At 47.5% G+C, this 15,413-nt stretch overlaps 1 protein-coding gene and 1 long non-coding RNA gene across 5 annotated transcripts in view; one reads left to right on the forward strand and one right to left on the reverse strand.

The window, feature by feature from the left end:
• The window catches only part of LOC137561607 (A-type potassium channel modulatory protein KCNIP1), a 1,185,649-nt gene that overhangs the window by 547,472 nt on the left and 622,764 nt on the right, over window positions 1–15,413 (reverse strand). For all 4 annotated transcript variants that reach the window (XM_068272924.1, XM_068272920.1, XM_068272921.1 and 1 more), the window contains one exon: window positions 3,205–3,312. In XM_068272924.1, the coding sequence (XP_068129025.1) occupies window positions 3,205–3,312 (108 nt within the window). The remainder of the gene's footprint in view (window positions 1–3,204; window positions 3,313–15,413) is intronic.
• Window positions 1–15,413, forward strand: part of LOC137561608 (uncharacterized) — a 325,563-nt gene that overhangs the window by 258,305 nt on the left and 51,845 nt on the right. The window lies entirely within an intron of this gene.

Consider the following 15,413-nt stretch of genomic DNA (forward strand, 5'->3'; position numbering starts at 1 on the left):
CAAAATCACAATAGCAATCGCTAGCAATTAGTGAGTTCGATTTTCAGAGCGATTTCTGAATGAATCACTCCAAAAAATGCTACATGCGGTATACCTGCGATTTAAAAAAAATCACAACGCTGCTGTGGGAACACCCACATAGGGTAACATTAGCCAAGCGCTTTTCAAATCAATGTTGATTTGAAAAACGCTCAGAAGCCCTCTTGGTGTGCACCAGCCCTCCCACATTCACCTTTGTTTCCCTCTTCCCCTAGTGCTGGCTGGCTGTGTCTTCTTGTCATACAGGAAAGCTAAATAAAAGTGCAATCCTGGTGAGGCAAATTATTATTATTTAGTATTTATATAGCGCCGCCATCTTCTGCAGATGCATATATCCCTGCATCATATGGGTATCGCTTGCGCTATGTGACATGTGACATATTCCACTGAATTGTCCAAACTAAGTCTATCTCCCGTTCCTCTCTCGGGAAGTTGTTCCGCTGCTGTCCCCTGTTCAAATTTGCTGCTTCCAGAAGCCCTCAGAAACACTTGTGTCCTTGAGTACTTCCAAAGATAGGCAGCTCCGTAATACGCCAGCGCACTTTTGTGCATGGGCAGTATGGAGCCACCTGTATTCGGAAGCACTCTGGGACATAAGTGCTTCTGGACCTTTCAGGAATCCCCCCCTTAAAAATCCTGCGTTTGTCCCTGACGCGAGACCTCCAGAACATATCATCCCAGGTAGTAAGGGATCTGTATAACAAGTTTTGTTCAAATCGGTAAAGCTGTTTTCGAGTGATCGCGGCACATACACACACACACACACAAACACACACACACACACACACACACACACACACACACACACACACATACATTCGATTTTATATATATATAGATTTATATAGTGCCAACATCTTCCACAGCACTGTACAGAGTATATTGTTTTGTCACTTAACCGTCCCTCAGAGGGGCTCACAGTCTAACCCCTACCATAGTGATATGCAGGGTTGGACTGGGACACTAAGGGCCCACCGAGGAAGTTTCAGCCTGGGGCCCGCCCTCCCCCCTCCCTCCCCACAAACCCCCCCCCCCCACCACCACCACCATTTTGGGCTCACATACACATGTACTCCAGAAAATGTTTAATGATTTTATGGTAGGGAATAGATTGTAAGCACTTCTGAGGACAGTCTCCAATAGGGATATGCCCACATGCGGTGCGCACAGCGAGCCACAGCAAAAATAAATGGGTGTCACCACGCACTGGAACATCGGCGTGGACATGATGAGTCATGGGCAGAAAAAAAACACAAAATAAGTAGCGGTGTTATTCACAGAGATTAGATCTGACCAGATACATTTTAGATAAAATAATCAAGTAGTTACATGCCTCATGATAATTCATCAAGCAGTCAAATGGCAGCAGATTTTCCGACAAAATGCAATCAGATTGGCGGCAGATTCCCCACAAAATGCAATCAAATTGGCAGCAGATATCCCCACAAAATGCAAATAGATTGGTGGCAGATATCCCCACAAAATGCAATCAAATTGGCGGCAGATTTCCCAACAAAATACAATCAGATTGGTGGCAGATATCCCCACAAAATGCAATTAGATTGGCAGCAGATATCCCCACAGAATGCAAATGGATTGGCGTCAGATATCCCCACAAAATGCAATCAAATTGGCAGCAGATATCCCCACAAAATACAATCAAATTGGCGGCAGATTTCCCAACAAAATACAATCAGATTGGTGACAGATAGCCCCACAAAATGCAATTAGATTGGCGGCAGATATCCCCACAAAATGCAATTAGATTGGCGGCAGATATCCCCACAAAATGCAATTAGTTCGGCAGCAGATTTCCAAACAAAATACAATCAGATTGTTGGCAGATATCCCCACAAAATGCAATTCGATTGGCAGCAGAAATCCCCACAAAATACAATCCGTTTGGCAGCAGATATCCCTACAAAATACAATTAGATTGGCGGCAGATATCCCCACAAAGGCAGGTCCCCAGTTAGTGGGGGCCCCCATGCTGGAAGGGGGTGCAGTGGGCACAGAGTGGCACGGAGGGGGGGAAGCCTCCCCCCGTCCCTCACCTGGAGCCCCCCCAGTTTAGGTATATGGTAAAAAGAGTGGCACTCACTCAAAAAGGGGAATGGCGTGCTCAAGCTTCAAGGGTTCCCCATACCTGGGATCCAGTAGTGCCGTATAGCCACATGTTTTTATTGATGATTCAATAAAAGAGCTTTATACTTTTGGAAGTGCTTGCCTCCAACTGGATTTTTTTTTCCCCCAGTTTAGGTAGGCAGGCCACAGGTGTCCCCAGTTAGGTAGGCAGCCAGGTCTAAGTCCCCCCCCCCCCCCAGCTTGGTAGGAGGCACAGTGGGCACACAGAGTGGCGCTCCCTCACTTAGGGCCCCCCCCTTTGGCGCTCCCCCTCCCTCCAAAATTGCAGCCAGTGGCAGCGAGCGGGGAATAGATTACCGGCATGGCATGATGAGATCCATCGCTCTTCGTGCCGCTGGCTGGTCTCCGTCTCCTGCAATGCACTGTGTCCAATCACGCTCTCACAGGAAGTACTGCGAGAGTGTGATTGGACATAGTGCATTGCAGGAGACGGAGACCAGCCAGCGGCACGCAGTGCGATGGATCTCATCTCATCATGCCGGTGAAGCTATTCCCCGCTGGCTGCCACTGGCTGCAATTTTGGAGGGAGGGGGAGCACGGAAGGGGGGGCCCCTAGATGAGGGAGGGGGGGGAAGCTTCTCCCCCTCCCCACCGCTCTGTGCCCAATTTCCCCCCTTCCTGCGCTGTGCCGGCTCTGGGGCCCCCAGGAGGCGGGGCCCACCGATGGAAACATTGGCAGTTCGGTGGGTCAGTACGAGCATGGTGATATGTCTATGTATATATCATGTATTATATGTATCATAGCCTAGGGTCAATTTAGTAGGAAGCCAATTCACTTATGTTTTGGGGATGTGAGAGAAAACCAGAGTGCCCGGAGAAAACCCACGCAGACATGGGGAGAATGTACAAACTCCATGCAGATAGTGCCCTGGCTGGGATGGAACTAGGGCCCAAGCACAGCACGGCAAGAGTGCTAACCACTATGCCACCGTGATGCCCACTGCTATTGGACAACTCCTTTAGCAAATCATTTCCTTAACAATGAATAAAAATATATGATGCATGATAAAAAGTCCTTACCTCTTTGTTGATATGTCCATCTTTGTTTATGTCATAAAGATTAAAGGTCCACCTCAACTTTTCATAGATAGTCCCTCTGAGCAGGACTGACAAAGCTGTAACAAAATCCTAGAGAAAACAAACACAAAAAAAACAGAACTTTAGAATGTATGACAGGTACTCCACTAAGTTTAGGGATAACTGGGATGTGGTGACAGCATTTTTTTCTAAATAGACAAAACAATCATTATATCTAGGCATGCTAGGTTTTCATTTAAAAAAAAATCTAAAGATAAATTTCAGTTTACAATGGGCAGCATTCACTAAGCATTAGCACATTTGGTAATGCTGAAAACAGCTGATTTTACCGATCACCTTCCCAAATTACAATTCACTAAACCTATTACCGCACAGAGAATTCTAAAACCGTTGCAGATGTGGAGCATGTAAAAGTTCCAACTAGAGGGGGTGATAGGGAGTGATTACTCCTAAGGAGGGAGACGGACTGGATTATTAGGAGTGAAGCAATGGGCTCACTAGAACTCAACGATTATGTGGACATGTCCTGTTATTTGAACCCATAGTTTGTAGCTGTTTGCATAATGTATAATTTATAGTCTACACTACAGCTGTATTGTAGTTGTGAAGAATTAACCACTTGCCGACCGTGTCACACCGATGGGCGTGGCCGTGGCGGCAGCCCCAGGACCACCTAATGGTGATCGTTGTAAGGTCGTTGGGGCGTGGTTTGCGGGAGATCACGCGCGCCGCTGCGGGCGCATCCCCACTCTGATGGTAGAGCTCCGCTGGGATACTGTTAGACGGCGAAATCGCCGTCTTTTATTGCTGTACAGCGCTACGATCTAAGGCAGCACTGTTCTGGGGACAGCCGTGTCACAGAAGCAGGGAAATGATCGGCTGTCATAGGCTGAAGCCTATGACAGCTGATCACACGGGGGCACTACAAAAATAGAAAAAAGGATAGTTATTTTAAAAATAATAAAACAAATAATTTATAAAAAAATAAACATCTGGGGAGAGATCAGACCCAACCAGAAAGCTCTGTAGGTGGGGAGATAATGTGGTGGCTGCATGAAATAGTTTTTTTTTTATTAAAAAAAAACCCTCCCGCAGCCTCCCTGGCGATCTCAATAGAACGCCGGAGAGGTTAAAGAAGGGGATTGGATATGAAACCTGGGATAGCAGCTGTTGGAGGTGATATGGGGGTAGCACTTTGATTTTTTTTTTTTTTTTGTAGTGGGGAGGAGATTTTAGCAGACCTATTTTTCTATAGGACCTAGAAAATATTTCATTCTTTTAGAGTAACTCAATTTTTTCCTAGGAACAATTTTGTGCATGCATGTACGTGTTGAACGCACCCATCTTGTTGCCATATTCCAGATGCTTAGATGAGGGTGAGTTTAAATCATTTTTGTGTATGTTTTTACTAGGAAAATTTCCTTAGATTATAGAAATATGTACCCATCTCGTCATCCTTGCATCTCACTAATATTATAAATGTGAAAGTTTGGATGTTTGTTACTCAATCAAGCAACAATGGCTGAATGGATTTGAATGAAATTTGGCACACACATAGTACATAACATATAGGATGCGCAAAGGTGTACAGAGGCGCCGGTAGGATAAAAGTTGCTAAAAAGTTTAAAATTGTTTCGGTTGTGGTGGTGGACCAGCCCAACCATAAACAGACCAAATGCTGTCAATATTCAAAAATTATGCAATTTATTCGATTACTCCCAATGAAAAAAATTTTGCGACTATTTCATTGGGAGTAATTGAATAAATTGCATAATTTTTGAATATTGACAGCATTTGGTCTGTTTATGGTTGGCTGGTCCACCACCACAACCGAAACAATTTTAAACTTTTTAGCAACTTTTATCCTACCGGCGCCTCTGTACACCTTTGCGCATCCAGAAGTCCACCCTTGGTGGAAGGGAGATCTACCCTAACATTTCCTCCTATCTACAGAGAGCGACGTCTTAATCCTGAGTGGGGACAGGCTTGTTCTCCCCACCTGCCTGAACAGTGGTTGCTTCGGAGGCAACCCGGGTTTGTGAGTATATTACTTACACTTCATACTGCACCCCACTTCTGTTTAATACATACTACACCATATTGGGCTCTCGTTCTTCTACCTTTCATAACATATAGGATACTTTTTATCCCCGTAACTAAAAAGTGGGCGGAGACAAATACAAATTTCACTGGAAAAATGTAAACTGCAGCCATTCTTACACTGTTAATGGCAGGGTTCTTAAACTTTGTACAGTTGGTCCCTGGGTGACTAGGATTAATATTCAGAAAAGTGGGTGGAGCCTACAAAAGCCAATCAAAATTCACCTATTGATTTTCAAGGGGACTATTTCATTTCTGCCATTCTTGCACTGATAATGGCACAAGCCTCAAACCAGGGCCCACCGAGGAAGTTTCAGCCTGGGGCCCGCCCTCCCCCCTCCCTCCCCACAACCCCCCCCCCCTCCACCACCATTTTGGGCTCACATACACATGTACTCCAGAATGCTGTGATTTGCTGTGATGACTGGTTTAACACATGATCAGAACCAGCAAATCAGAACCTTACAAATCTATCAACTGATCAAACTGATCACATGCTTCTCCATGAGTTCTCCTAAGCAGAGCCATCCCTAAACGCCAGCCAAATACATACCCGGGCAATGCCAGGTCATCAGTGGGCAGAGACAAATACACATTTCACTGGGAAAATGTAAACTGCAGCCATTATTACACTGTTTATGGTAAGGTTCTCAAACTTTGCACCGTTGGTCACTGGGTGACTGGGATTAATATTCAGAAAAGTGGGTGGGGCCTACAAAAGGCAGTCAAAATTCACCTATTGATTTTCAAGGGGAATATTTAATTGCTGCCATTCTTGCACTGTTAATAGCACAAGCCTCAAACCTGGTACAGTTGTCACAGAGGTGTATCTGGGTAATATTGCACCTATGGCAAACACTGAATTTGCGCCCCCCCCCCAATACTAGTTGATAATGCCCCTGTAACATAAATTGAGTAGCCATGGGCCCCTATATATTAGATTTAAGTAGCCATGTGCCTCAAAATTAAATCTGGCTGCTTGCTGGGGTGGGTGCCAGCATCTGGCTGCTTGCTGGGGTGGCAGCACCTGGCTGGGGTGAGTTTTGGGTGATGATAGCATCTGGCTGCATGCTGGGGTGGGTGGCAGCATCTGGCTGCTTGCTGGGGTTGGTGGGGTGGTAGCATCTGGCTGGGTTGGGTTTAGGATAATGATAGCATATGGCTTTATGCTGGGGTGAGTGGCAGAATCTGGCTGGGGTGGGTGGCAGCATCTGGCTGCTTGCTGAGGTTGGTGGGGTGGTAGCATCTGGTTGGGGTGGGTTTTGGGTGATGATAGCATCTGGCTGCATGCTGGGGTGGTGGGTGGCAGCATCTGGCTGCTGGCTGGGGTGGGTGGGTGGCAGTTTCTAGCTGGGGTGGGCAGCAGCATATGGCTGGGGCAGATGGGTGGCAGAATCTGGCTGGGGTGGGTGGCAGCATCTGGCTGCTGGCTAGGGCAGGTGGGTGGCAGTATCTGGCTAGGGTGGGTGGCAGCATCTGGCTGCTGGCTGGGGCAGATGGGTGGCCTTATCTGGTTGGGGTGGGTGGCAGCATCTGGCCGCTGGCTGGGGCAGGTGGGTGGCAGTATCTGGCTGGGGTGGGTGGCAACATTTGGCTGCTGGCTGGAGCAGGTGGGTGGCAGAATCTGGCTGGGGTGGGTGGCAGCATCTGGCTGCTGGCTGGGGCAGGTGGATGGCAGAATCTGGCTGGGGTGGGTGGCAGCATCTGGCTGGGGTGGGTGGCAACATTTGGCTTCTTGCTGGGGCAGGTGGGTGGCAGTATCTGGATGGGGTGGGTGGCAGAAACTGGCTGCTGGCTGGGGTGGATAGGTGGCAGCATCTGGCTGCTGGCTGGGGCAGGTGGGTGGCAGAATCTGGCTGGGGTGGGTGGCAGCATCTGGCTTCTTGCTGGGGTGGGTGGGTGTCTGTATCTGGCTTGGGTGGGTGGCAGCAACTGGCTGCTGGCTGGGCTGGATGGGTGGCAGCATCTGGCTGCTGGCTGGGGCAGGTGGGTGGCAGTATCTGGCTGGGGTGGGCGGCAGCATCTGGCTGCCGGCTGGGGCGGGTGGGTGGTAGTATCTGGCTGGGGTGGGTACTCACAGTGTACCCACCAGCACTCATTACCACCAGGGCCGGCCTTAGGTTTCACAGCGCCCTGAGTGTAACCAGATTTTGGTGCCCCCCTTCCTCTTTCATCCTCTTCTCGCACGCGCACGCACACACACAGGCCCATATGCAATGCTTACCAAACCCATCCAACTCACAGAAATCGCCCAACTTACAGAAATCACCGGGAAGGGGAAAAAAAACATTAAAAAATTCCCAACACAAACGCACCTGGAACACAATATGAACGAGGCCTAACTGTATATAGGCACCAGATACGCCCTTTAGTGTATATAGACAGTCAACACAGATTGCCCCCCCCCCCACACACACTTTTGTGTATGTAGGCAGATCCCCCCTTTAGTATATATAGGCAGATCCAGGGGCGTAACAATAGACCCTGCAAGGGTTGCAGCCGCAGGGGGGCCCAGAAGCCGCAGGTGGGCCTGTCCTGAGAGACTGACAACTGAGAGCAAGGAGAGAAAAAACTTTCTGCTCTCTGCACAATTGCTCTAATGACTGCATCTGCTCTGCCACTGATCAGAAATCACACAAAGTTTTGCAAAGATTTGTAGACAGTCCCTATTCAGTGTGCAGCAGGCTCTTCTGTACAACGTCCAGCCCCCAACCTCTCTATCCCTCCCCAAGGGCTCTATCCTGGCAGAAGGGGGCCCCATCCAAAGTTTTGCAGGGGGCCCAGTGATTTCTAGTTACGCCCCTGGGCAGATCCCCCCCTTAGTGTATATAGGCTACTAGTCTTGTATTTATAGGCAGATCCCCCCGTTAGTGTATATAGGCTGCCAGTCTTGAATATGTAGACAGATCCCCCTTTTGTGTTTATATAGGCAGATCCCGTTTTAGTGTATATATAAGCAGATTCCTTAGTGTATAATATATACACTAAGGGGGAGAGCTGCCTATATATACACTAAAGGGGGATCTGCCTACATATACAAGACTAGTAGCCTATATACACTAAGGGGGGATCTGCCTATTATAGGCAGATCCCCCCCTTGGTATATATAGGCTACTAGTCTTGTAGGCAGATCCCACCTTTAGTGTATATATATAGGCAGATCCCCCCCTTAGTGTGTATAATATATACACTAAGGGGGTTCTGCCTATATACACTAAAGAGGGGATCTACCTACAAGACTAGTAGCATATATACACTAAAGGGCAGATCTGCCTATAGTATGCAGATCCCCCCCTTAGTGTATATATATGCTACTAGTCTTGTAGGCAGATCCCCTCTTTAGTGTATATAGGCAGATCGCCCTTAGTGTATATATAGGCTTAGGAAGGGGTCTAGTTAGGGATGATCAGAAAGAGCAAATTCCATTCCGCCCGGAATTCGCGGATTCCGCCATTGCTTAATTCCGTCGCTATGAGATTTCCACCGGATTTTTGCGAAATTCCGCAGAAAAATTAAAGTAATCGCAAATGAAACGTTGTTTATGCTAAATTGTAGCCCATAGAACCTATTGGCTATTCCCTTGGTCCTTTTTCCCTTCCCTCATCCCTCCTCCGGAGGAGCAGGATCTTGACTTCCAGGGAATTGTAGGATTTCAAAAGCCAGCTCACATACATTGGCAAGGAATCGAACCCAGGTCTAGTGCTTAGACGGCAGCTCTCCTCACCACTATACCACCACCAATACAAGGCTGGCTTCAGCATGTAGCATTGTGGTGTGTTGTGTCGGTGGTATAATGGTGTGGATAGCTGACTACCAAGTGGTAGGCCTGAGTTTGATTCATGGCCAATGTATGTGAGTTGGCTTTTGACATCCTACAAATCCCTAAGCAAGCTGTGAAGGATAGCGGAGACAACGCCGCCATGCAGGGCAGCATGGCGGCGGTCTCCGCTTCTCAGCCGGCAGGCTCCACCGCTCATACGGAGCTGCCGGCGCAGGCTCATGGGGACACTGCCGCCGCGTCTGGTGTCATGGCGGCGGGTCCTCCATTGCGGCATGCGGACTTCAGTCCGCGTTCGGGCGTGGATTCAGGGTCTGGCCTCTCCAACGTCCAGAGGCAAAGGGTCTCGCGCGTGTGCGCAAGGAGGCAGGACTTTTACCTTCTACATAGGAGAGTCAGCTGACTCTCCAGTCAGCTGACCTCAGGAGGTGTCCTGATTGGTTAGGCCTTTGGGCGGATTTGCTGAGTGACTCTCAGCATATAAGGAGCTGAACTTCACTTGCTCCTTGTCTGCTGTCGTGTTTACACTTCTGTGTTAGCGCTCAGACCTTAGTGCAGTGCCCTAGTGTTGATGCTAAGGATTTCACACCTTAGTTAGGATTGTATTTGCTTTATTATCTGTGTCTTGACTTGGCTATCTCTGACTATTCTCTTCTCTTGTCGATTGTGTACCGTGCCTATCTGATTCCTGTTGCCGACTTCTGCCTGATTACGATTACTCTTATGCCTTCTGCTCCTGTACTGCTGCCGCTTTCTCTGTTGCCGAACCCTTGCTTGTCTGACCTTTCTCCCTTCAGTGGAACGTCTCTGTCTCCGAGACGCCTGCCCCAAGCAGAAGATTACTGCTAGGGGTCAAGATTCCTCACTCTGCCTGGTTAGAGGATCTCACTCCCGGGGTTCCCATTCAGAGGTAACCACACCTCTGAGGAATTGCCGTGTGGTGGATATTTCCACACTTCCGTGATATATTATTGTCTTTATTGTGTTCTTTTGCTGGTGTCCAGAAGTTAGCAATATATCGGATTATCGGTGATACTGCAGATCATCAATAATCGGGTATATATCTGCATTCTTGGTGATACTGCAGATCGCCAATAATCAGATTCTCTCTGCGTGCTGACACCGATCGCTACAAAACAGCAGACCATCATTATGGAAGCATTACGCGACCAGATCGAGACATTAGCCACCTCACTTAATAACCTCATTGAGGTGGTTAATACGCAACAGACCCAGATTGCCCAACTGTCTGGATCTGTGCAGGTCTTACAAACAACTGTTGCTACAATGCAATCCCCTCCGGTCACAGATCTCCGCATGTCAGTTCCTGAGAAGTTTTCAGGGCAGAGATCTGACTTCCAGAACTTCCATAACCGGGTCTTGTCTTACTTTGAGTTAAGGCCGACCCTATCTGGTTCTGAGCAGCAAAGGGTGACCTTTATCAAGACCTTGTTGTCAGGGGACTCTCAAACCTGGGCATACGGTCTCCCACCCGAAGATGCAGCTCTAACCTCAGTCGAGGAATTTTTTAAAGCAATGGCTATAATTTATGATGACCCAGATGCTTCGATCACGGCTGAGAGGAAGATCAAAACTCTCAAGCAGAGTCGAGATTCGGTTGAAGTTTATGCGGCCGAATTCAGAAGGTGGGCCGTGTCATCCAGGTGGGGGTCCTATGCTTTATTAGACTGCTTTCTCTCAGGCCTGTCAGACGCAGTCTCTGAATTGATGTTAGGACACCCCGAACCCAAGTCCGTCGACGACGCCATTTCCTTGGCAATACGTGCGGACCGCAGATTACGCTATCAGCGTCAATCTAGAGGAAGGAACGCAGAAAGGGCACTTTCTTATGCGTCCTCCTCATCTACACCACCTTCTGATGAGCCGATGCAAATCGGACATTCTCGGTTGACACGGGCCGAGAAAGAGCGCAGAAAGGCTGAGAGACTCTGTTTGTATTGCGCAGAGGAGGGCCATATTGCTCAGAATTGCCCCAAGAAGTCGGGAAACGCTGCCGTCTAGGTGTAGTTAGAGGTGATACCCTAGACAAGCAGAGGCTACCTCTCAACCAGAATAATCGGTTACTCCTCCCGTGTTCCATTTCTTGGGGTAATTTGTCTTCTTGCACAGAGGCCTTCATAGACTCAGGGTCTGCAGCTAATTTTATAGACTACGAGTTTGTGAAGGGGCTCGGTATTCCTTTACACAGTTTAGACCGACAAGTAGTCGTTACCGCAGTAGATGATTCCCCATTACAGTGCAAACAACCTCTCTCTCAGACCCCGATGTTGTCCTGCACGATAGGGGTTTTTCACAAGGAGAGTTTACAGTTCCTTGTTTTACACATGGCAACCTCCACGGTGATTCTTGGGATGCCCTGGTTGCAACTCCACTCCCCGCAGATAGACTGTGCGTCAGGTCAGCTACTCAGTTGGCCGTCTTTTTGCCACAATCAATGTTTGGGGAAGATTGCTATGTGTGCCACCAAGATAGATGTTACGCCCCCTAGAGGTCATCTTTATAACTGTGATGATCTGCTCGGCTGCCTGTGCAGGCAGGCAGTTTTTTGGCCATTGTTTGGGTTTGCATGCTGCAGGACTCTGGAAAGAAGAGCTTCTGTCAGTTTTGCAGCTTGTGCTTGCTGAGGAATTTGCATACGTTGTCATGCAAATTGCCTGGCCACATTCATTGGAGGCTGTTCATAAGGATTCAGTCCTGTGTAACATTCCTGGAGGAGTGTCAGCCTTGCTCTTTGTTTGAAGATCAGCTTAGAGTAATTCCTGGAAAACTGCACTGGGCAGGTTTCCTTAGTGCAGTTAGGATTGCTTATCTGTTTGTTTGTTATGTTGCTATTGTCCTGTTCCAACAGTGGTCGACAGGAAATCGTTCTGATCTCTGTTCTTGGAGTATAGCTGGTGCAGCGGTTGCTACCAGCTATCTCTTCTGATCTGTCTCACTTGGATCGCGCTAGCGTCTTGTGCTAGCGCTGTGGATCCTTCTGTTCTGTCTCATTGGATCGCGCTAGCCTCTTTTCGCTAGTGCTGTGGATCTTTCTGTTCTGCCTCCCTGGATCACACTAGCATCCTTCTGTTCTGCTACTCTGTACCTGGATCGCACTCGCTTCGCGCTAGTGCTGTGGATCCTTCTGTTCTGTCTTCCTGGATCGCGCTAGCCACTTTCGCTAGTGCTGTGGATCCTATCTCTCGCTTGTCCCTGTTTTCGTGTGTCTGTCTTGTCTGCTACGAACGCTTGCTGGAGGCTCGGTGAGGTAACCGTTGAGCAAGCGCTCGCGTCCTCTGTTGCATGTTTGTCTGTCGATGGTTAGTTAGGCGTGCTTGTCTCTGTTGTGCTTATCACGTGGAGACCACGCATGAACGCGTGCACTGTTGCGAATGAGTGCGGTGTTCGCGTTCAGTTAGCGTTTGTTATTTTCCGTATCTCCTCATTGTATGATTTGCTGTGCCTTTGCTACCCTCATATTCTGTTCTGATCTGCCTTGTATCACTTTTGGCAATCGCCTTTCTTGCGGTTGCGTTTCTGTTTCGTATCTGCTGTTGTGTGTGCGCTGTCGCGGGGTGGCGACTAGATTGGCGCACACACATACAACCTGTCCCTTTGCTCGTTCTCATTCGCAATCGCTTCTCTTGCGATTGCGTTCTGCGCTTCATACAATTCCTGTCTGGCATTTGTGGAGGTACAGAGGATTGGTTCCTCTGCACTCCTCAGCGCCATCTGCCGACAGGAATTTCCCTCTACGGGTGCTTAGCACCTTTTGCTGGGTTCCTGCAATTATACGCTTGTGGAGGATTTCCGCCATATCAGCGCACGCGTTGTGCGCTGATCACGGAGAAAGTTCCACAATCGTTACAGTATGACCAGCCCAACCCAAAACCCCAGTGTAGACGGAATTTCTGATTTGTACGATTTTGTCGAGTTTGGGTCCTGTGTCTTTAAGAGCTTTAAAAGGCTAAATTCAGAGACCAAGGCGGAATTTCTTTATGAATGTGTGAGGTTTTGCCTGAATCCCACCTTTCAGATTTCTGATCCGTCCACGTCGGCTCTTCTGTTTGCCTATGTGCTCTTAAAAGACGATTTGTTCACCTGGGCATATGATGTGCTAAAAACCAATTCTTGGAATAATAATCTGTATCAGTTTCTTGCAGTGATATTCTCTCACTGGTTTAAACTGCCTGGCTTACCACCTGCTCTGATTGAATGAGTAGCTGCTGATAAGTCAGCTGATCTTTCCCTTCCATGCAAAACTTTTCAGTACGACAATCAGTTCAATGGGCTCTATTCTCAAAGAGCCAAATTTTCCGCAAAATTTTACCGCTATATTCCCGCCAGCGGTAAACTCCGCATTTTTTCCACATTCACTAATATTTTCCGCATGTTTTCCGCATGCGGGAAAAAAGATGCGGAAACGGCCATTATTCATGCGGGAATGATGCGGTAAAAAGGTCGCATGAAAAAGTGTTTAAAAAAAAAAAGTTAAAGTCCAGCAAGCACAGCCCTTAAGCCTCCACACTTCATTAAAGTCAATGGGATGCAGAATATATCACCTACTACTTGTAGGTGATAAAAAATCGGTAATTAACGACGAAATGATGCGCCTGAACATTTTTGAGAATTGATCTTTTATTGCGGAAAATACCGACTTTTGCGGAAATTTTTCCGCATAAATGCCGCACTTTTATCACACTTTTTCCGCATGCAGAAAAAACATGCGGAACATTTTGAGAATTCCAACTTGACGGTATTTTGGGTGCAAACTTCCCGCATGTACTTTACCGCATGCGGGAAGTCTTTGAGAATAGAGCCCATTGTGTCTGTTGCCACTTCAGGTTTTAAACAGCAGACATGCAAAGTGGCTAAAAAGAGAAAAACTAAAAAACGCAAGGATCGGAATAAAACACTCCCTATTGATGTTTATAATGATGTTGTTCCGTCTCTGGCTTTTTTGCCCCAATCCAAAGTTTATGTGGATCCTGCTATAGGTAGGATCGCACACTATATTAAAGCAGTTAAAAAATCTGTTCTTGTTCCTGAACTTCACCCATATGAAGATTATCTGGATACTGGCCTGTTTGAACCCCCATTTGCTTCCTGGGATGTTGGGGCCTTGCTGGAAGAATTCGATTTTGATTGGAAAGCCTTTTGCGATTTTTACATCGCAAAAAGCGAAGATGTCTTGAATGATTGTCTCGATTCTATGTACCTTTTGATTGATTCCGATGAATGTGACGAGGGTGATGTGGATCTGGTGATTTATGTGTGGCAGACGATTTTGGATGAGTTGCACACACACCAACCAATTGATTCCAATAAAGAGACATCGTTGTCGGATGATTGTTCCTGCCTTTCTAGGGTAAAGCATGTGAGTCTTGACTTTGTGCAATCTGAAATGAATGAGTGTGCCGCTGTGGTTGATTCCTGTGCGAATCCTGAAGGATTCGCTCCTGACAGTGTGCAGTTTGAATCTGTGCGATCTGATGCCTGTTTCTCGGATGTTCCTGCAGATTGTGATCGGCATGAGTCTGCCGGTTTCCTCAAGGATGTGTGGGATCCTTTTTCATTTAGAAACAGATCTTTGAGATCTTCCGTCTGTGACCCTGCTATGGGGAACATTTCTCGACTATGCAGCGTCAAAAGTAAAATTAATATGCCTAATAAAGTTTATCCTGTTGATGTCGCTATTTCTTCTGCTAATGAGTCTCTGTCTCACCCTGTTCACACCTGTAAGGACTCGTTGCCTGATGACAGTTGCTCCAGTGTTTCGGTCCTAGATGCCTTGCAGTCTGCTCCGCAGATTGCGGAGGTTTGCGCTATGGCAGCATCAGTTTCACAACCTAAAGTGAATTTTGATTCACAGGTTTTGCGTTCTGATTCCTCGGATTCAACATTGTTAGCCGAATCTAAGAGTGAGACAGCGCTTCGGTTTTGCAAATCTGATGCTGTACCTTCTTTGCCTTATTCAGAGACGCTTTCTCTGAACCTGCCCTGAATGAAAACATGTTTTCCTTTCACACTGACGTTTGTGAGTCCCTTTCTTGCTCTGAGGGAAGTGCTGATTGTGCACCCTGTACTCTGGATGAGTCAATGTGGCCTTGCTTAGAATCCCCTGCAGTGTCCCTAGAGGCTCGTCTAGGTATTGCCACTATACTCACCTGTTTTTCTGCAGTTTTGGAGTTACAAGCTAGTTTGACTGCCACACAGAATTCTGAGTACAGTGAGAATGAAGTTAGGGAGTCAGTGTGTGTTCCAGTAAATATACCTGTACATTCCCCTCATGATGATGAGATCCAGTCTCAGT

Source organism: Hyperolius riggenbachi, chromosome 3 (genome assembly GCF_040937935.1).
Source record: "Hyperolius riggenbachi isolate aHypRig1 chromosome 3, aHypRig1.pri, whole genome shotgun sequence".
Taxonomy (NCBI): Eukaryota; Metazoa; Chordata; class Amphibia; order Anura; family Hyperoliidae; genus Hyperolius; species Hyperolius riggenbachi.